The 23,698-nt window shown below is 38.7% G+C and overlaps 1 protein-coding gene across 1 annotated transcript; it reads right to left on the bottom strand.

The window, feature by feature from the left end:
* Window positions 1-1,128: 1,128 nt before the first annotated feature.
* CIMIP6 (ciliary microtubule inner protein 6) lies at window positions 1,129-22,968 on the bottom strand (the record flags this gene model as incomplete). The annotated part of the gene is made up of 5 exons (XM_080814225.1): window positions 1,129-1,497; window positions 2,301-2,416; window positions 12,147-12,300; window positions 19,003-19,213; window positions 22,943-22,968. The coding sequence occupies 5 exons, from the start codon at window positions 22,966-22,968 to the stop codon at window positions 1,129-1,131; spliced, it is 876 nt and encodes a 291-aa protein (XP_080670351.1).
* Between the last annotated feature and the right edge of the window lie 730 nt (window positions 22,969-23,698).

Below are 23,698 nucleotides of genomic sequence, written 5' to 3'. Positions count from 1 at the left end.
TTTATATTCTAGGTACCCATATATCATTGAAGTAAGAGTGTGTGTGTGTGTGCGCACGCGTGCACATTTGTGTAACTAGTACCAGGAGAAATGATTTTAATTTTTCACACTCTTAATTGTATGCGGAAGGACTAAAAGTTTTAAAATGAGGAGGGAGGGGTGCCTGGGTGGCTCAGTGGGTTAAAGCCTCTGCCTTCGGCTCAGGTATGGTCCCAGGGTCCTGGTATCGAGCCCCGCATCGGGCTCTCTGCTCAGCAGGGAGCCTGCTTCCTCCTCTCTCTGCCTGCCTGCCTGCCTACTCGTGATCTCTGTCTGTCAAATAAATAAATAAAATCTTAAAAAATAAAATTAAATTAAATTAAATAGGGAGGAGGACGCCTGGGTGGCTCAGTGGGTTAAGCCTCTGCCTTCGGCTGGGGTCATGATCTCAGGGTCCTGGGATCAAGGCTGGCATAGGGCTCTCTGCTCAGTGGGAAACCTGCTTCCCCCTCTCTCTCTGCCTACCTGTGATCTCTCTCTCTGTGTGTCAAATAAATAAATAAAATCTTTTTAAAAAAATAAGGAGAAGAATTTAAGGTTACAGGAGAGTATTATCCTTCAGCTGAAACTTTAATTATAGTAATAGTGACAGTGTAATCACATTGGTTACTTACTTATCAATGTATATAATCTCATTATCACTAACCATGGGAAGTCACTATTATCCTGATTTTACAGATGAGGAAACTGAAGTCTAGAGAAGTAAAGTAACTTACCCAAGGTCACATAGCTCATAGGTGGTAGAGGCAAAATTCCAACCCTACTTTGATTCCACAGAATGATTATCCCATAAGGTCTCTCATAAAAGTTTTATATTTGTTAACTATGTTCATTTTTGTGCAAAACAAAATTGCTTTGTTTATAAATAATAAAACAGAGATATGTCTCATAATCCACTACTCATCAGAGACCACTCTTAAATTTTTGGTGCATTTTAATTGTCTTTTTTCATTTTCCCAAATTTCATTTTCCCAAACCTCAAATTGAAATTTGAGGTTATTGATAACAGAAAAAGCAACTGTGAGGGTTTCTATGATTCTGCAATTCCTCTCCATCCCAAGGATTAGATTTTTATCCGAAGAAGGTAATTTATCCTGACTTATCCTGACTTTTTATTGGTGGATTGAAATGATCATGCCTGGGGAGAAGAGCGTTTACTGCAGTTGCTTGGAAGATGTCTGCAACCTTCTCCCTTCTCTCAGGACTTCTGGGGCATGCCTTGGCTGCCTCTCTGACGTCTGTTTCTGATAAGTGAGTTTCAGTCTCTAACAGCTCTGGGGAATTCTGTCGGCAGAGACCTGGTGAGATCATTTTGCTTTCCGCTGAGTTTCCTTTCTCTGTTTTTTTGGACTGTTCTGATGAACATGACCCTAGAGCATTCCGTAATACCTCCGTTCCCGTAGGAATTATTGGCCTACTCCCTGGTTTTATCTCTGTCTGCACAAAAGCTCCATGTCGCTGGAAAGGAAAACAAAGTTGACATTAACCAGGGCACACAAGTTGCTGGGAGATGCAGCTGTGAATTTATGTGCTAGCTCAAGTTCTGGTGAGGCAGGCAATTCTCTTCCTGCCTCCTCATTGGCCAACACCTAAGTCTAAAACTGAAGGCAGCAGCAAGGTAATTATCAGTGAGACTTTTACATCAATGGTAAAGTAGGGTGAGCCAGAAAATAAAAGGGAAAAACAGAAAGTCAAAGAGGCAGTGTCTTGTTTCCTGTTCCCAACATTTCTATCAGTTGGATTGTATAAGACTGCTCATATCGAATTTCATTTCCGGCTCTGGGGTTTGCTGTGGATACACTAGCAATTACAGTTCATAGACCTCAGCATTTGTGATTGCACCCCAAACGTCAGGTAGTTTCAACAAAAGACTTAAGGTAAAATATGAAAACAAACATCGGCAGTTGGGAAAAAAATCCGGCAACCGTTATATTAATGTTTGACTTTGTATTAAATCTCAGATGCATTCCCCTGCCACGCCCACATGAGCATTGCCAACGGTTTATCAAACTGCTCTGATATTACCTTAAATGAATGATTGTAATAATTGAAACCAAACTCCAAAGACTGTGATCCAAAATTATGACATCATTCCTTAATTTTAACTGTAACATGTTGCTGAGCTTTTTATCCCCCTAACAACCACGTTAGTTTGTTGAAATAGACTTTTAGAAAGACAGTCATGACTTGGAAAAGCTTAATGTTTACCATAAACCTGTTCCATCCTAAAGTATTAAATAATTGATTTGGAATACTCTCACCTTTCCCCGGATGGGCTCGTTGGGAGTTTTCCTAGCATCATATTGATGTAAAAAAGAGATGTGTTCTATAAAATTCTTTTGAAGTTCTGCTGATGCATCAGGAGAGGCAAGTGGAACTGAGGAAAAAAAAGATTCTGTCAAGTCAGGACAAAAATTAGATTTGTATATGGAAATATAATCAATATTCATAATCATGCTTTTTTAAAAATGCTAATAAAACTAAATATTTAAAAGTATGGAAAAATATAATGGATGCAACATTCTTTCTCCATGAAAAGAACCAAATCAAAACAACTGAATTAGCCCCATATGAGGCATTACTAGTACTTTCTAAAACTAATATCAGTGCAATAATGGCTTTAAAATTCTGTTTGAAATGTCTCTTGCACAGAAACCAACCAAAATTGTAGGAAAGGTGTAAATACAATTCATTTGTCAAATCATTTTTTACTACGTGAAAGGCTATGTGAACTTTATGCATATGTTGTTCCCCACTAGCACTAACAGAATGACCTGGAAGACTCCAGGGCTGTTGCAGTTGTAGAACATGTGATTCTTTCCATTTCCCATTGACAGACATTCTGAAAATCTGTAAGACCGTAAAACCCTTTAAAAATCACTTTTAAATAATCTTTCAAGCTAGGTGATGGGTATATAGGGATTCATTCTATTGGTCTCCTCTGTTCCATATTTTTAATAACTTCTAAAACTCACTTTATTTTTACTTTTAGCATGCAAGGTTATATAAGGATCAGAACAACTCCCTGTTTAGTGAAGTAAAATTACATCAAGGAAAAAATTTTCAATTTCTCCCTTTTATAAAAAAGTCACATATAGGAAGTTATGTATACCTACCATATCTCTGGAATAACATTCAAGAGATTGATAAAGTGACTGCTGCAGGGGGAGAGAATTAGGTCACTGGAGGACAGAGGTATGTTCACTTTTCATTGTATATTCTTTTGTGCCATTTGAATTTTATACTATATGCATGTGTTAATTATTAAAAAATGAAATTTAATTTTTAAAAAATCTTGCCTTTAAAGTTAGGGAGAATATATAAGAAGGAGAAATATATGGAGAAATATGTTAGTAAACTCATACTTACTAAGCATTCATGAATTCAATTTAATTTCAGACATTGATATAAACTAATTTTACTAGCAGGAATGATGAGTCTTTAAGTATTTATATATTACATGATTTGAAATGGCAATCTTTTCCCTGTTAGCAGGGAAAAAAAATGTTAACTGATGATATTTTCTTGATTTCTAGTTGAGATCAGTTGCTCAAAACTCATTTTCTACATAATCATTACCTTTTTTTTTTTAAGGTTTTGCTAGTGTACGAAAGAACAGCAGGTGCCAAAGATTTACTAAAAATGTATGGGAACTATGACACTGAGAAAAGTCTAGCCATACTTACACATATTTTTTCTACCATTTGGGAAAAGACTGCTGGGTTTTGGGTGAATGTCATGGTCATTCATGGGGAGAGGTTTTTAAATCTCCTCTTGACACCCCATCCCCACATTGCCTTGGGAAGGTCATTGCTTGCCTCAGGGGGAAGAAACTGGCAGCAACTGGCTAGCCATCTGTTGTCAACTGAGTAACTTTGGAACAGCACAGAAGTCCCTTTAGAGTAAGGAGCTGATGAAAACAGGTGCATGCTGCCCCTTTGGGTATTTGCTCTGCTACCATTCCTCCAGCAACCATCAGTACTGGTGGACTGAAAACATCAAGAGATTGCCTTTTCTTGGGTTGCCTCTTTTTAGGAATTTAAAGTGGAAGGGAGGGATGGTGTTCTAACTAGAGGATGACCTAGTACAGTGACAGCAAATGGAAATGGTCAAGGTTGGTTTTACGGGATCTGACACTCTCTAGCCTGACCATCATTTTCTTTCCTTTAAATTCACTGGGAGGCACACAAACCAGACCCTAGTCTTTACATTTTGCCTCTACAGGGCTGTTGATTCCCCTTGGGGAACATGACCTAAGATAATCTAGACAGACACTGTAAAGAAAGACAACAAAATTTAAAACATATACTGTGTGAGGCTGAATAATTAGAACCAATACTCCAAGAATTTAAAATAAGCACAAAAAAACACCCTCAAAGACAGAGAAAGTATTAATATGAAGTAAGAAGACAGCCCTACAATTATAGTGAAACAATATTTAAAAATTAAAGGCTTATGGAAAGAGATATTTTTCATTTGTAATATTAAATCTGGGTTATTAATATAAATCATAAGTAACTATAAATAACTCTATATACAAAGGCCCCCTTTGAACCTTAAAAATCTTATATCAAAACATATTACTCTCAAAAGATTAACTGGACTTCCTGCAGACTTGATGTAACAATAGGATCCAGAAGACAATGGAATAACATCTTCCAAGTGTAAAAGGTAAATAACCATGAACTAAGAATTCTATACCCAGCTCTACTTTCACCCATTAGAGTGAAGGCAATTTAAAGACATTTCAGAAAAAAGTAAAGTGAAGCGTTAGCTACTCCTAAACTCTCATGGGAAGAACAATTTAACGACATGTGATAGTCCATTACATTGGTGACCCTATTTTATTGGTCTTCCACTATTCACATCCCTGTACAGTCCCCCCCTTGTGAATGTGGGCTGGCTTTGAGATTAGCTTTAACCAATAAGATATAGCAAAAGTAATACTGCCAGTTCCAGGAATAAACCTTGAGAAAGCCTTTCAGCTTCTGTTTCTGAAATTTTGGGAGCCCTGAACTGCTATGTAAGAAGTTCAGCTACCCTCAAATGGAGGGACCACATGTAGAAAGAAGGGCCTGGCCATTGAAGCCTCCTTGCTGAGCCCAGTCTTCAGATGACCTTCCTAGTGAATGCAGTCACCCAAGTGTCCACCACTGAGACCAGTCAAAGAACTGCCCAGCTGACCCAGCCCAGAATACAAAATCATGAGCAAATAAAGTGATGGTTGTTTTTGAAGCAACAGAATTTTGGGGTGACTTGTTATGCAATTAAGAAACAGAAATACTTCAGAAACAAATCAATTAAATCCATTAAAATGAATTATCTTTTAAATAGTGATCTAGGGGCATGTGGGTGGCTCAGTCGGTTAAGTGTCTGCCTTCTGCTTGGATCATGATCCTGGGTTCCTGGGATCAAGCCCTGTGTTGGGCTTCCTGCTCATGGGGAGCCTGCTTTTCCCTCCCCTCCCCATTAGTGCTCTTTCTCGCTCTCTCTCTCACTCTCTCTCAAATAAATAGAATCTAAATACATACATACATACATGTACACATACATACATAGTGATCTAGAACCTCCCAGAGTCTCAAAAATAATAACTTAAAAAAAAAACCATGTCTTTATGGGAATGAATAAAGGAAAAGAATATGAATCTGAACTATTAGAGAATTTCTTTACCCCAACATATCTGTTAAAATTAGACATTACTACCACATTAATTTATGCAAATATATGAGATTTTTAAAGAAGCCCACAATAGTGAAGAACGTTTAGGTAGGAAAACATCAAAGAAGATATTCAAGTTCTTAGTGGTTATTCTACTTCAGAATTCAAGTTGAACCCAAAGTAATTACTTAAAAGAAGCCTTGTTGTATGAGGATTACAAAACATAAGGCAAAGTCCATGAAGAATGTTTGAAATCCACTTTCTGTTTCTTGGAAACTTGATCTAATTAAAATAGAAATTTTCTAAACAAGGATACACCAAACAAGTTGGTGTCTCGCCATCTATATTTTACCAACAAAGCCAGAATTTATTCAAACACACAACTTGATCTTTATTGATGGGAACTCAGCAACTTTTACTTTGGGAAATTTTCTTAACTTTTTGTGTGTTAGTCTACTTAAAAAACATTCATCTGTAATATTTTTCTATCAGAAACTCCATTCTTGTAGGTAGAATTTATTTTGATCTTATATAAAAGTATTAGTAATATAAAAAATAATGGTACAGATTTTCAAAATACAGTGAAAAAACTTGAGCATAATTCTAGCAAGAAATCATTATGATGCTACACCTTGGTGCAAAAGAAACAACACTAACGCCTACTTCAGAAAATTTTTTTCATGATAATAATCTGATTTTGTAATTCAAGAAAACATTAAGATATCAAGTCATTGATAAAAACTGCAACTTTTATTTAAGTAGGACTTTCCTCACAAAGTAGATCAGCCTTTCCAATTTAGTAAGTTTTATGATATAAAACCCACAGTGAACACTTATTCTTATAGCAACTCAGGATATGATGGAGCCCAGCCATTTGTTGAAGTGACCGTGGATGGCAGCCAGGAAATTGTGTGGTGGTACAAGAATAAAGGGCACTTTCATTATCAGCACAAAATGACATTGCTGAAATGCCAAAGACCAGGCGTAATTAAGTGGGCTGATGGAACAGAATGACCAGGAGATGACTTTTAATTGGTATGATGCATGTTTACATCCACAGTTTTGAAGTCTGTATGCATATGCACATATATATACATATATGTAAAATCTGGAATATACAAACTAGTATATATATATATATATTTTAATGTTATGCTCAAATATTTCCTCTTAAAAACACTTTTCACTAGTATCCAAACACCATCCAAAATATGAATAAATTGCAGACCTATATTGTGTTGTGTATGTTTGTTTAAATACATTATGGTTTTTAATCTGTTGGATAGATCTGGTCATCGTTCTAGGACCTGGGATATAATAATGAATGTGGCAATGAGAAACACCAATAAAAGAGAGACAGAGACAGAGGAGGAGGAGGGGAAGGTGTGGGTAAAGGGGGAAGGAGGGCAAGGAAGGAAAAAGTGAGACTCCCACACTTGGTTTCCAAAGCTAAATTCCAGCTAAAGACCTAACATAATACAATGCAATTATTAATAATAAAAATAGCTTCCATTTGTTGTCTCCTTTGTACCAAGCACTGTGGTAGGCACTTTACATATTTTTTATTTCTCCTCACAGTCCTGCAAAGTAGGGAGTATTATTCACACTTCTTGAATTAAGGAAATAAAATGATGAAATTTAAGTAATGAGCCTAGGGATCAAACCACTATAAGTGCTAAACCAGTATTAAATTCTACAGGCAGGGAGTATTGATGGTGAGAAGGTGACCATGATTTCCAGTCAAACATGACAAATTCAACATGTGCATTTCCCCCACCCCCTCCCAAAACATGGGTACAATGATGGTAAATACCTTAAAAAGCTTAAATCCTTAGGAAAATAGAGAACTAAATGAGAGCAAAGATACTAACAAATTTGGAAACTGGAAAGCAGATGGTTAAATGGCAATGAACTTGAGTAGACCACAAAAAAACCTGGAAGCTAAGTGCTTATGGGGATGGGGTGGGGTCCCAGGAGGGCTCAAAAAATGGAGGCATCTGACAGGTCTGGGACAGGGAACATGGAACAAGGTGAAGAGCCAACAGAGGATTATTGGAGAAATTCCCAGATCTTTTGTTCCCCACTCCAGATGGAGGTTTGGAGGATTCCACTCTGGGAAAATAGACTGGCTCAATAGAACAGACCTATAGGCATTGATGTTGAGGGTGTGGAGTGGGCAGTCTCTTAGGAAATGGCTGGGCCTTGCCTGGTCATCCTAGAACAAAGCCCAGCCCTCTGTTCTCATCTTCTACTGTGTCCCATACTGAACTAGAGTAGAAGCAACCATTCCTTATGAGAAAGAAATGGGATCTGACTGGTTACTTAACCAAAAAAGTTAAAACAAAGAATCATAGAATATTATATATACTAAACTTAGATACGTTATTCTAACCAGTTCAGTCTCCAAATTTTTATTAGAATGCCAATGCATTTCCTTTGTGGAAGTATCCACTGATTAGAATTGTACTGTGTGTTTCTTGTGGGAGCCACACCCCTAATGTATCCTTTCTAGTTTGTTTCTTTAAAACAGAATGAAAACTTAAAGACACATCTGAAATTAAATGACTGAAGAATCCAAGATTTAAAAAATTCACTCCAGCCCCTCTTTTATAATGATTTTGTCCACACCTAATTAGCACTTTTAAAAGTCAGTGACTTTCGGGGGCACCTGGGTGGCTCAGTCAGTTAAGTGTCCAATTCTTCATTTTGGCTCAGGTCATGATCTCACAGTCGTGAGATCAAGCCCTACATCTACTTGTCCCTCTCCCTCAGCTCCTCCCCCTGCTTGTGTTCTGTCTCCCCGCCACAATAGATAAATGAAGTCTTTTTTTTTTTTTTAAGTCACCTTTTGGCAAGCCTTTTCAAAGTATTCAACTTTGACTATATTCTAGAAACTCTCTTAGTACTCAGATTTTAATTTATAAGAATAAGTAGATTATGGAAATATAGTAACAAGTACACAAGCATGAATCATTTTGGAAATAACCGTGACTTTCAGAGAACATTCTCTGCCTCCTTGGCCTGAGTTAAATACCCTTCTTGAAATGCCCTCTCATGATACCATGAGCAACAGGAGATAGATTCTATAGATTAAACAGGACCATGTAGGCCATGGTGAGGAATTTGAAATTGACTGGACAAACAACGAGAAGAAATTCATCTAATGGAAGAAAGTGATATCATTTGTATTTTTATTTATTTATTTTTAGATTTTGTTTATTTACTTGACACAGAGAGAGAGAGAGAGAGAGAGATCACAAGTAGGCAGAGAGGCAGGCAGAGAGAGGGAGAAGCAGGCTCCCCGCTGAGCAGAGAGCCCAATGCGGGGCTTGATCCCAGAACCCTGAGATCATGACCCGAGCCGAAGGCAGAGGCTTAACCCGCTGAGCCACCCAGGCACCCCATCATTTGTATTTTTAAAAGATCCTTCTAAAAATGGTGTGGAAAACATATTTTGGAGGAGAAAGAGAGAAAGTAGGCTAACAGGAGCTGTACAACGTTAGTAACAAGATATGGAGTATATTTTGGAGAAATAGGTGTCAAGATTTGTTGATGGATTGGATATAGAAGGTAGAGAGTTCTGGAATGTCTTCTAGACTATCAAAACTTGAGGGGGAATAGAAGTGACATTTACTGAGAAGTGGAAAAATGGCAGAGGACAGGTTCGAATGGGGGTATTCTAGCCATGTTAAGTTTGAAAGGAGATTAGCTTTCCAAGAAAAGATGTTACGTAGGTGGCTGGATGGGAGTTCGAGGTTCAGCAACAAGGCCAGAGCTAGAGAGATAAATTCGTTCCTTTGATTTCAACCTTAAACTTCTATTCCTTGTTTCATCTCCTTTGTGTAGTATTTCTTCAGTACTCATGTTAAATAAAGATATTAGCGCCCTTCTTTCTACTTCCCATCTTCTGTCAACTGTTGATACACTTTTCTTGGTAAGGCTCATAACATAATTCTGTAAACACATTTAAAATTTCCATACTGTATCTGTGTAATGCTAAAAGCTGAAAACTATAAAATAGTATTTATAATATGATTATATGAATTTTGTTCACTTAAGGGCCAAATATTGTGCTGGGACTACCTTTCTTTCTCAGTGGGTCCAAAGCCTGGTGCCACTTGAAGAAGAATGGTTCTAGTATTTGTGTTAAATTAATCCTCTTTTCTAAGTCAAAAAATTTTTCCCTGGAAATTTTGAAGACATAACTCCATTGTGCTTTTGTATCAGCGCTGCTTGATTCCATACGGATTCTTATTTCTTAGTGACTAATTTTTCTTTCTCTTTATGGAAACTTACAGAATTTTCTTTTTATGATTGTTGCTTTGCAATTTCATAATGATATATAGGCTGTATCTTTTGTCCCTTCACACTTGGAAGCACTCAGTAGACTCCTTTAATGCCTCTCTCTTATATTGGGAAACTTTCTTATTATTCTAGAGGCTGCGTAGAGTACTGGTTTTTATTGGAAGTAGACTGAGTTCAAATACCAGTTGTTTGCTCTGTAGCTTTGGGGAAGTTATTCAGACTCTGTGCTTGCTTTCTTGTCTGAAACATGAGAGTATTAATAATATTACCATACTAATATATTCCTTAGGGTTAGACTGAGAATTGAATGGGTAATATTTAGGAAGTTCCATAAAATGCCTGGCAAATACTATGTGCTCAATAAATGTTATGTGTTGATAATTACCTCTGCTTTTAGTTTTATTCCTTGCTTTTCTGGAGCTCCAGAAAAGTTGGATCTCCCAGACTGATTCTCTACTTTGCCTTTATTGTCTCATAGTTTCTAGTTTTTTGTCGTTGCTGCTGCTGTTGTTTTATGTTCTGTGATATTTCCTTGACTTTACCCTCCAAATATTAAAAAGATGATAACTTGGCATAATTGTAATCTTTGGCTGTACATTCATAAACTAAGAATAGGATAAGAGATCAGCTTGAATTATCAGAAAACATAACTGGTGTGTTTAGTTGACTACCTGGCTGAGGCACTGGGCTCCACTAGTCTTAACGTTGGCATCGAATAGAATGCTCATGACTGGAGTGGTTCTTAAAAAGACAGACTTTCTGGTTGCCCTTGGATTCTCCCCTTGGATTCATTCTCGCCTTCTGCTTTGCCTGCTGACTGAGCCTCCAGCTACCCTGGGGTTTTGTCAGACAGATTGGCTCTTTGCTGCCTTTCTCTCTGTCTTTTCTAGGCTATTGCTTCTTTGCTTTCTGTAATCCATCAGCAAGTTTTTCATTCCTTCCTACACTGCAGAAAGTTCTTCTGTCCATTCTCCTCATCTTTGTGGGTTGATTGCTTTACTATCACTTAATAGAGTATGGGTGATGGTGGATTTAGATGTCTGTGTTCAGTCTACCATCCTGAACCAGACTTCATTACCTTTCTAATGGAGAGACCATGTTACAGATCATCTAACAGTCCTCTCCATTAACTACCACCCTTAAAGTGGAAATCATGCTGAATATGACCATTTTCTAATGTTCTGATCTTCAACCTACTTGCCCTTTGTATCCTTAACTAGACTGGCCAGATCACAGAGACCTGAAGGCTAAAATTAAGTAAGGGACTGGTGACTGCTAAAACCAATTCTTTTTTGTCTACTGTCATGTTCAGAAAATTATCTGAAGTTTAACTTATGAACTTTTATATGGAGTGATGACCAGAGTGGGTACTCAATAAATACATTTTTGTTTTGACATGATCGTGCACTTCTTTTAAGACCTGCGAAAGTGTACTCCAGCAGTAAAGATGATTAGGACATGTGGTAGGAAACAGATAGAAGCTGACTGAATGTGAAAAGGTTTATTATAATAACATGGTCAGGTAAATAATTTTGAGATCTGACAATGTTTTAACAGTCCACATAGCAGTATTTCCTACATTGTCATGTGAAAATCTAGAAAAAGGGTGAGGTGGTCAGTACTGGGGAAAACATAACATTCTTTATTCTTCCTTTTGGAACACATTATGCTTGTGCTTATAGTAAGGGTTTTAAGAGTTCTGTGGCTTAAAAAAATCTGTTTAGCTTTATAAATTCAGTTCTCAAAAAACTTATTTGAGCACTTCCCTCTTTTTTTGAACATCACAAGGAATTAGTGTCCCTCAGAGTACACTTAGAGAAATACTGCCTACAATTTTAGTAGTTCTTAAAATGTGGTGTCAACAATAGTGAGCAGAATGCTACTAAGTATATGACTTGGAGGCCGGTATTATCATGATCAGGCCAATTTTTATTATATTATTGTAAATATGTTTGGAGATAAGCTGTCCACCAAGAAGGGATAAAGAACAAACATGTCAAGGGCTGCATTGGTTGTATGTGTATTTTCAACTGCTATAGAGAAATAATTTTCTCGGGAGGGGCCAGTACATCGAATACACCTTAATTTGATAGCAGTAACCTGAGAGAATGGGAAAGAGGTTTTATCACAGCTAACCTTACCTATTCCACAAGAAGGCTTTTGCAACTTGCTGTGTTTGACTGGCAAAACCAATGGACATGCTGGCTTTTGAAAGTCACTCCTCTGGGTGCTCTTAGTGTCATAAGGTGGTTGGAAGGGATGCTCCAGTCTTTTACCATGTGACCACCAGTCACCCTTTATGGGAAAAAAATTGGAAACACAGAATTGAATACTGTAGAACATTTTCATATACTGCTTGATATCTCTGAATGTTCAATTTTGATTCAATAAGTTATTGGGTATTTTAGTACTAAAATGGAATCCTAAAATCTAGGAGTAAGTATATTTTTATAAAGACTAAATTTTTTGAAAAGGTACTTAGAAGTGAATTATCATATATTTTCAGCCAAAATAAAGCTGCTAAATTCTTAAACTACTTCCTGTCAACAGATGGAATGGTAAAAATCAACTAATTATATTTCTATATTTTGTACTACAATTTTATTTTATATATGTATGTATATACATGTATATATATGACTCGATTTAATGTAAAAATTATGTTTTATACTTTTCATTATGAAAATACAAATAATGTATTATCATCTAATATGGCAGTTTTCATAGTTTTCCATCCATGATCCACACCATGAAATAGATTTTGCCATGCAAGAACACACAATGTGTAAAAGTACATAAAACACAAAGTTTCACAATATTTATTCTTACTACATGCAGTGCACTTGACTATTTTTCTATTTTATCATTTGTCTCTTCTATTCCATTTCACAATGCTAGTTGCAACCCACATTGTTTTATAACCCACTAGTACCTCAGTTTGAAAAATTTTGTTCTAAGGGAAAATATCTCCAATGTTACTGAATTTTTGATGGTAAAACCTAACTTAAGTATCCAGGAAAGGGAGAACTAATAGATTCTCCACGAGCACATATTAGAATCTGATCTCTTAGAAGTTGTGAAAAGAGTGAGGGGAAACTTACTCAGCTTAATTCTAAATAAAAACTTTTTAAAAAAAATCTAGTTGATCAGGTAGACTTAAGACACCTTGGGAAGAGAAACTGTGACACCTGGGAGTTCTTGGATATTATTAGACAATGAAAGTAACTTTGGGTATAATCACACACCTACTTTGGGCTTTGAGGAGAGAGATGGAGTTTTTAAAAAATCAGCCATGATTTCGTAGTCAGAGACTTGAAAAATATGATTCAAAGGGGATGAATATGATATCACAGAAGTAAAATTCTGACAGTACAGTTGAAGCTACAGTGCTATGAAAAGTAAGAGGCATTCGAAGACATCTATCTGACTCCATAGGGAGTCAATTCCCAAAGTAGCTTAGTTTCTAAGAAGACAGGCATGTATAAAAGAGGTGTGCAATATCAAATTTAAAAAAATAATTTCATGGAGCCACCTTGTCAGGAGATTGTCAAGAAGCTTAGAAGAAATTCATGATATATGTCAAAGGCAGCAAAAATAGAGTTTTCTGGGAGAAAAAAAAATCTATTATATCAAGAAATCACAGAAAGGCTAAGAATTTGAAGAAGAATACACAAATTCAGAGCTGAAAGTCAGAGCTCCTCAACTTTAGGTTCTTCGTTAAGGGATATTATCTTCAAACTGAAAAAGACAGGATTAACATGGACCCATGAGGGAACTGAGCCCTGGCTAACGGAAGAGAGAGTTAGACCTCACTTGGAAACTTTTAACAACTGCCAGTTTTTAGGCCAATGACAAACTGTAACCTGGGGTAATGAATAAGTTTGAAGAGATCAAAGGAATTTAGGAACAAAGGAATTTTGGAGAACAGGAGAGATGGGCTGAAAGGTGAATTACAAAAATTAAGACTACTTGATGTCGATCCTGGGAATTCTAGAACAGATTACTCAACAGATGGTGTCTTCTCACTATCTGGCTGAAAATAGTCACATCTAACTTGTCAGAATGCCTGCTTCTTGCAGGCCTCCTCCACTGCACAAGTATGATAGTGCTTATGGTGCCCCAAGGTCTCAGATTTACAGGCCTTTTCACACTTACCCTCACCACGATTCTGCGAGTACATACACACCCACTTCACAGATGAGAAAACTGCTGGGAGATTAACTTCCCCAAAGTGTATCCCTAGCAGGCAGCAGAGCTGTCCAAGTCAGAGCCCTGCCCCCATCCATGCAGGCCTCCAATTTCCATGCTCTATTGCTTTATCACATCTGCTGTAGAATGCAAAGCAGATAACCACAAACCTGCTTAAATTATTTCAGGAGTAACAATAAAGAGATTTTGAGTAACTTGAGAAAGCTCTTCTATGAAAAGGCTTGAAGAAGTACACTGTATATTATCTTCTTTTGTTGATTAGAAACTTATTTTGCTAATACCCAAATTACTGGCTAAGTGACTCTGGGATGAGCAAACTTCCTGGCAGCATTCAATTATTTTTTTGAACAAGAGTTTATTGCAAAAGTTACCCTAAAAGCAGAGATATCAATTTACCTCTCAAGATTTCTCATGAATTCAGAATTTTACCAAAACGGTCTCTTTAGTTTCACAAAATATAAAGGAAATAATGAACAGTGTTTCCTAAAGTGTGACTGATGACTTTAAGACCTCAGAGTTGGGGGAAGTATTCTGATTAGTGTTGTAAATGGGGTGAAGCTTCACTTTGGCAGAATGAAATCCTACAATTCAAAAAATGCTGTTTTTCTGTTTTCTATTTCTGGATAGCCTGCCCTTTGCCTGAAGAGTCTGGTTCGTTCCTGGAAGAGTGAGAATGTATGTGGACTTGCGCACATGCGCATGCCATTTTGGTATAAGCATTTGTTCATAAAAGATTATAAGATTAAAGAGATAGGAGGAAGCTTGGTTTTTTGTTGTTTGTCTGTTTTTCCTTTTCTTCTTTTTTTCAAAGATTTTATTTATTTATTTGACAGATAGAGATCGCAAGTAGGCAGAGAGAGAGAGGAGGAAGCAGGCTCCCTGCTGGGCAGAGAGCCCGATGCGGGGCTCGATCCCAGGACCCTGAGATCATGACCTGAGCCAAAGGCAGAGGCTTTAACCCACTGAGCCACCCAGGCACCCCTGGAAGCTTGTTTTTTCTCACCCCAAGCTGAAGCCAAAGACTAAGTATAAAAACTTACTGCTCTGTGCACCATTACTTGAAGTGGATTGTAAGGGGCTGACATGAGTTATTTATGATGAAATAAGCCAAGCTGGGAAAAGTCTCTCCTGTGATTGCTTTGTCTAGATTTCGCGGTCAGTCCACCTCTTGCAGATTGTGGAAGGGGTTTTGCCTAAAGAGTTCAAAACTTTGGACACAGAAAATGCAGGATGCCTTCCCTTCTAGCCCAAGGCCAGCCTTCTTTCCTGCCCCAGGCTAACAATCACTGGAACTCCATAGTATGGAGACATTTGGGAGATTCCTGAGGAAGAGACTCCCACTAACCCCCCAACCCTGGAAGACCTGATGGCCATTATACTGTAAACCCCTTAGCCACCTTTGGAAACCACTGTGAGATAGTCTTTGTTATACTTCTGCTATCTCTTAGGCCTTCAGAAATGCATTAGGAGACATTAATTCGTTTTCATTCTTTGGGAAATTAAAGAAAAGTGTTGGGAGAGAAATAGTTAAAGCAGTTGGGGCATCCTGGCGAAGCCCATTAAGAGAACACAAGAGGTGGTAGGGAGCGCTCCACAGCAGCAGCCCGGCAAAGATGGCTGCCGCTGGTGGTGGTCGTCTGTGGGACACAGAATCCTACTTTGGGGATTCCTAGGGAAATACAGGCTTTTGACAACTCTTTACACAGAATCACATTTTATTAGTGGAGCTCCAAGGCTTTCAAAACACTGAAGTGTTCTGGGAAACAGTAGCGTTACGTTGTATCTATGTTCATCTCTATTTTGCTGCGGATACCAGGAGTGTTGAAATACCTGTTTTTAAGCAACTCATAATGTCCCTGATATGTTATTCCTAAATTGTGTTCTGTGGAATACTAGTCTGTAGCACATTAAAAGGTGTTATATAGAAGTGGTTTCCAAAGTTAAATAAATTTGGGAAATACTGAGATAAATAAACTGAAATAAGTTTATCACAGGATTTCTTAGAATCTTTATATACAATTGTGATTTGTGAAGCTTTAAGATCTAAATATATAGCTTTTCCAAAATGTATTTGACTTTGGAATATCATTTTATTGAACACATAGGGCTAATGCTCGGAAACATATACTTTGGAACATGATGACCTAGTATCATCTCTTTTAAAATACCAATATTTAAAAACAAAACTTGTGATTAGAAGTGACCAAGCTACAGCTCCTTTTTACTTTTTCTGGCACCCCCAATTTTATGTCCCTGTGTACAACTGTGTGGTTGTTTCATTTGAACATCTTGTAGGGGCACCTTGGTGGCTCAGTTGGTTATGCAACTGCCTTCAGCTCAAGTCATGGTCCTGGAGTCCAAGGATCACATCCTGAATCAGGCTCCCGACTCGGCAGGGAGTCTGCTTCTCCCTTTGACCCTCCCCGATGCTTCCCTCATTCTCTCTCTCTCAAATGAATTAAAAAAAAAAAAACTTTAAATATCTTGTAATTAAGTAAAATTAACCAATCTGGTGTTAGGTTCTTAAGCTATTATCTTAGCAAAATATGTAAGAGAGCAGATATGCCACTTTAAATATGAGGCACTTTATTTTCTTCACTCTTGCATTAAAGCCAGCACTGCTATAAACGAGTTAATTTTTTAAAACAATCAAACTAAACGTTAAAAAGAAGCCTGTCACCTTAAATAAAGGAACAAAGTGTACAGATATGTGAAATGAACATTCTTTATTACTCCTCGAGTACGTGAACATGAGTACACTTAAGACAGCTGTTTTTGTTTTTAAAATATGAACAGTGCCTCCACTCCACGCCCAAAACAAATACGCCCTTAACTCGGTGATGTATCTTCAGTCTTTGTGTATATCTCCTCACTCATACCCACCAGCAGCCTCTCTTCCCGGTCCTCTCACTTCATCTCAAACTTCCTTTCACCATCTCTTAAAGGTCTCTGACTCATTTAGCCTTTAGCATCAATAAATAAGGATCCTACTGCTACTGTGTCACCCCATCTGGATCGCAGCTCCTAACATCACCTTTCTCAAGACACCTATAAACTAGGAGTAAAAGAAAATTAGTGCATTGATTTTTGAGATTTTTACATTTTATATTTCCATTCTCAAACCCATTTCTTTTCCTTAGTATCTCCAAGGTAAGGATGGATTCAGTTAATAGTTTGGTTTTAATTCAGTCCTGACTTAGAGCTCAGGAGAGTCATTCATTAACTTTTGTAAGAAACATGGGAACTTCACTAACCTGGATTTCTGGACCAGACTTATTTCCCCCCTGTAGGCCTGGACTGTTAATATCTTTAAAATCCCCTGATGGTTTATAAAACAAAATAGCCTTAAAACTGCCCACGTAAGGTTTTATTACATGACATTAATGCATATTTGACTACATTAATTCCTGCCCCAAGAAGATCTCCCATTCACACACAGTGCCCTGGTATGCTAGCGATTTTACGATAAGAACATTGGATGTTACTGATGTGAAGACAGGTCATTAAAACCAATCTCTATTTAAATGTCAAGTTAAATCACAACTACACATAAACTCACGTGGCAAAAGGAACTTTGTGGCTGAGATGAAGTTAAACATCTCGGGAAGAGGACTATCCAGGATTATCTAGGTGGGCCCAATGTAATCATACCCATCCACCTAAGAGGGAGGCAGGAAAGTCAGAGCAAGATTTGAAGATGCCATGCTGCTGGCTTTCAAGAAGAAGGGGCCACGAACCACGGAAAGCAGGCAGCTTCTAGAAGTTGGAAAAGGCAAGGAACTGGATTTTCCTTTAGATATTCCAGAAGGAAACCAGCCCTGCTAATAGCCAATGAGACTGATTTTGGACTTCTGAGGTCAAAAAGTGTTGAGAATAAAATTGTATTGCTTTAAGTTAAGTGTTTAAATTTGTGGTAATTTGTAATATCGGGAACAGGAAACTAACAGAATAAATTATACCTCAACAAACCAAAGTTTAAAGAAAGAAGATAATGAAATATATGATAGTGAAGAAAAGTGTGGTTTGACTAAACCAACAGTCCTGGGTCAGAAACTTGGCTATGACATTTGCTTACTATGTAACCTCAGATATGTGAATTTACTTCTTTGTGGTATGTTATCATCCATAAAATATTTCTAATGCTACCTCCTAGAAACTGTTGTACAGATTAAAGGCTATAACTTACATAAAACACTTAGCTTATCCCTAGCACTTCACACACTTTAAATAAACGTTAGCTATTATTTTATAGAGAGTATCATGGGAAATTTTTATATTAGAATATGTAACACAAATACGATACAGATTTCTCCAGTATCTGCCAAACACTACTAAGTGGCTATAATCTGATCCAATCTAGGAAAACAATTATTTGGATTCCTTCCCTATTTTTTTTTTAAAGATTTTATTTATTTATCCGACAGACAGAAATCACAAGTAAGCAGAGAGGCAGGCAGAGAGAGAAGGGAGGAAGCAGGCTCCCTGCTGAGCAGCGAGCCCGATGCGGGGCTAGATCCCAGGACCCTGGGATCATGACCTGAGCCAAAGGCAGCGGCTTTAACCCACTGAGCCACCCAGGAGCCCCTGGATTCCTTCCCTATTTATATATTGTTTGTATGCAACAGTTATCTGGGAGAATAGTCTCAGGTTACTGCTTTTAACTATTGGATTATAAAAAATATTAGTCTGAAATATGTCACATCCTTTACGTAGTCTGTGACCAAATTATCCTGCAAAACAGCTTCTGAATCTAAATCTGTATTTGTATATAAGGAACATCCGTCCAACCTGCTTTTCTGGCCCTTTTCTGGGATCTATGTAGGGAACTGGTTCATTCAATGTTCTTGCATTTGTATGAATGAATTTCGCATAATATACACGTCCTCTCCCGACAAATGGTTTTGAATGTTGTATACTTTTTCCAGGTTGTTTGTCATGTTTGATTTCTTCTTTTTTTCCAGTTACATACACTATACCACCATCTTCTATTTTATGCTCTCTGAAAAACAGAATTAAATAGTAAGTAATGTATCCCAATGAACATTTTAGGACTGTGTCAGAATTGTATAAAATAAAATTTAATATATTTCAAGTATCAGTGAAGACAATTTAGGTTTTATTAATAGTTATAAGGCACTTATGCAATTAAAATATGGAAGAGTATCTTCTCATTTTAAATCATATAAAAGATGAAGGGATTTGTGTTAATTATGATTATTCATAATAATATACCAGCACAATGTACAGACTTTCACTTGCTTGGAATAAAAAAAGAGTAGCGATTTTATCATAGTTACAGATCCTGTTTGGAACATGTATTCATGAAGGTAAGTTACATGCTAATCTTAACTCATCTTCTTTAAAAGTTAGTTACTTAGGGGGTGCCTGGGTAGTTCAGTAGGTTGAGTGACTGACTCCTGATTTCAGATCAGGTCATGATCTTGGGGTCCAGGGATCAAGCCCAACTCTTGATTCTGACTCAGGTCATGATCTTGAGACCCAGGGATCCAGCCTAGGGTCAGGCTCCTTGCTCAGTGGGGAGTCTGCTTGAGATTCTCTACCTTCCTCTCTCCCTGTCCCTCCCTCCCCCATCCCACACACTCTCTCTAAAATAAATGAATGAATCTTAAAAAAAAAAAAAAAAAAAGTTAGTTACTTAGTATTTAGTCACCTGGACAAGGATAGCTATTTAATTTTAAAAGTTCACCTGGCAAACTTATAAAAGGTACCAAATGACCACTATTATTTATCTTTTCAGGAAAATACCACTGTGTAGGCATGAGAACAATCAATTCAATCTCATCACTTTTTGCTTTTAATAACTAGACTGGTACCAAAGTGAACATTATAGAATTTTTTTAAATATTAAAAAATGTTTAGAAGAAATTTATAGAAATTTTCTCCTTTTAAATAAAGAGTGGTAGACATTATAAAAGGCAGTATTTTAAAATTTCACATACTTGGAAAATAAAGGAAAGAATGAAATAGATGAATGTGAATACTTTTTACATAGAAGCTTTTAAAATTAAAGCCCCGACCTATGGAAGGTAAATAAGATTACAAATTTAGAGAGAAAATGAGCAGTTTTGCTTAGTCTTGGCCCTGAAAATGTAACCCCTCTGTTACTTCAAAACAAAGTCAGGTTCATCTTTTCTATCATATCATTTTTTAGTGAAAACCCCCAAATGGCTTTGTGTTGCATTTATAGTGAATACTGCTTCCTCATCAGCTCAGAGGCTGCAGGACCCAGCTCCAGCTAATCTCTTCAAAGGCAATGAGACCTCTCTCCCCTCACTTCTCCAGACAGCACACCTGCTTTCAGTTCCTGGACACACCAGTTATTTTCCTTCAGGACATTTGCACACAGTGTCCCTTCTGCCTGGGCAGTTCTTCCCCGGGTCCCTGCACCACTGGTCCATTATCTTTAGGTCTCCGCTTAAAAGCCATCTCCTCAGAAGCTTTTCCTAGATTTCCCCCTTCCTGTGCCATGTAGTCTCTATTTTAGTACTTTCTTTCATAATACCATGACTTATAATTTATGTGTCTAGTTTTGTTTTTGTTTTGTTTTGTTTTGTTTTGGTAAGCACTACAAATACCCTTTACTGGTCAGTAGCTCTCCATAAAGGCGAATGAAGACTGTGTTTCTTTCATCATTATGTAGCTACCTGGGGAAACATCCTGTTCATCACAGTTAAATGGACCGCCATTATAGTATTTGCATATTTCTGGTGAATCTGCTGGGATTGTTTTTTAGTCTGGCTTGGTGTAATGTATACACCCAACCCCCACTCCAATATACATATAAACAACATTCAGCACCCTTGGACCCTAGCTCCCTGCAGCCCAACACAAATTGCTCTCTGTAAAGGTTTTGGTAAAAATGATTACTGGTCAAGTGTGAGTAACTTCTAAGGCTTTTTCTATTACCTTTAAATAAACACTTATATCTCTGGAAAGGTCATGATCGATTTTATTGTAGACATCTGACATCAGTTTTTTCCATCTGCTTCTCATGGTTGTAACTCAGCAATATACTTGCACTGGCATCACATCCTTGAAGAAGGGATTGTGGCTCTATGCTTGCGTGCATATGCATTTGTTCAATTAAGTATTTGGGGTGTGAGTAGCTATAGATTAACACATAAATGTGAAGTATAATGATTCTGTAGTAATTTCTTAATAGAAGGAAACACAAAAATGGGCAGTGAAGAAAGGCAGAACGGGTTGGAATCCCAACTCTGCCATTTAATATCTGAGCCTTGATTTCCTCCTTTGCATGGTAAGGCCAGGAATGCCTATTAAGAGAGATGTGACAATAATGTTGAATAATTCATTCTTTCAACAGATATTTATTGAATTTTGTGCCTGGTGCTGCTCAACGCACTGAGGATACAGGAGTGACAAAACAAAAATTCCTGCCCTCGCAGAGCTTACATTCTAGTGAGGGAAGGCAGATGAGAAATCAAATAATAAGTAAAACATACAGTCTTTTGGATGGTGTTAAGTGCTAAGGACAACAACAGAGCAGGGACTGGGGAAAAGGAGTGCATGTATGTGGGAGGGAGGCTGCATTATGAAAGTGGCAACTGAAAAAAGGAAAGGGGGGAGCGAGCTAAGAGGATATTTGAGGAAGGGCATTCTAGCAGAGTGAAGTGTAATTGCCAAAGTATGGCAACAGAAGCACCTGGCCTTAGGTGCTTCTCTAAGTGTGGTCCCAGAAGGTATCAATTTTACCTTGATAGTACAAATTCACCGGCCCCGTCCCACCCCGAGATAGGTTCCCAGAAAACTTTTAACCAGCTCTCCAGGTGATTCTTATGTATGTTGAGAACACTCTTCTAGTGACAAAAATACAGGCTTTGGAAGCAGATACCCCTGGCCATGTGGTATTAGGCTGTAACACCTTGGTCAATAGTTCTCAAAATTTAGGGTACATCAGAATCACCTGGAGGCTTGTTAAAACCCAGATTATTTATTGTTCTCAAATTCAAATTTCTGATTCAGTATATCTGTGGTGGGGAGCCTGCAAGAATATGCGTTTCTAGTAAATTCTCAGGGGATGCTGGATTGAGGCGGGGGTGGGGAGGGGTGGAGAGCACACTTTAAGAATCACTGAGAGCGGGGAGGCCTGCGTGCTGGAGCAGGGTGAAGTCAGAGGGCAAGCAGCAGGTAAGACCAGGTAAAGGAAAAGGGGCAGTTTGTGGCGGTCCCGCAGGCCGCTGCAAGGACCTTAGCTCTTACTCTGCAAGGGCCCATGGAGAATAGTGATCTAACCTACGCTGTAAAAAAAGGAAAAAAAAAAAAAAAAGACCTCTCAGACAGCTAAGTGGAGAACGCACAGGGGCAAGGGGAGCAGCAGAGACTGTTACAACATCCAGGTAAGAAACGCTGGGCCAGGGTGGGGATGATGCTGGAATTCTGGATATATTTTAAAGGTAAAGCCTACAGAATTTGCTAATAATTTAGATGTGGGGTGTTAGGAGTGGAAGATTCCATGAGACTTGAAGACTGTTGGGCCCGGCAACGCATGTAAAGCGCCTGACACACAGTGGGTAAGCAGTGTGTTTTAAAAAGTATTCCGGTAAGCGCTCAACTACTAGAGATAGGATGGAAGAGGAAAAGCTCTGATAATGGCCCGAGGACCGACCCCTCGGGTCTCACTTCACCCTCCCCGAAGGAAGGAAATAGTTTCAGAAGGGGAAATAGAAAACCAAACCCCAGCACTTACTGCTGCTTATCCTCCTTTCCCTCCATGGGCTCCCGCGGCCTGACACGAGGCAGCGAGGAGCCTCACGGGAAGATCTGGGACTAAGCCCTGCCTGGAAAGGGGCGCGCGGAGGGCCGTGACTGTGACTCGTGCGTTGCTAAGCGACGGCGGGCTCCCGGAGCGCGGCCTCGGAAATCGGCAAGGGGGCGGAGCCGGAGAGCGCAGGCGCAGTAATCCGCATCGGCTCCGCAAACTTGCGGGTGCGGCCACCTTGCCAGGCGGGGGCAGGTGGTTGCGTCTATGGGCGTCCTTTCCGGACCCGCCCCAGGCTGAACGCTGTGTGTTTGAACTTGGCCTTTCTTATCGGTCCGGGCGGAGTATTTATTAAGGCCCACGCTGGCCTTGGCGATCAAAAAGGGGCGGTTCCCAGAGCCTCCCCCGCGGCCCTAGGCTCTGGTTCTGGAGGCTGTACTGCTTGCGTATCCGCAGAGCCTCGCAGGAGGCCTCCCCGGCGCTGCCCACGCCTGCCGGAGCTGGCTCCAAAAGTGCACGCAGGCGGGAGAGAAACTTGTTTACGTGAACCGTTAAATACTGTGCAAGTAATGATTGCTGCTCCTGGGCTGACTAGTCTTTGCTTGAAAAAGCTTGGCTGTCGCTGTTCTCCACGATTTCTGGCAAATCTTTCCCCGGCCCGGCAGCAAGCATTAAAATAGAGCAAGGGAACACTCATCTCCTGCAAACGAGACTCCCCGCGGTGTGTGCATCTGCTCCAGCCTG

The sequence above is a fragment of the Martes martes genome, assembly GCF_963455335.1.
Source record: "Martes martes genome assembly, chromosome: 9".
In the NCBI taxonomy this organism is placed as follows: Eukaryota; Metazoa; Chordata; class Mammalia; order Carnivora; family Mustelidae; genus Martes; species Martes martes.
Note: the sequence above shows the minus strand (reverse complement) of the source record. Positions and strands in the feature narration are given on the sequence as shown.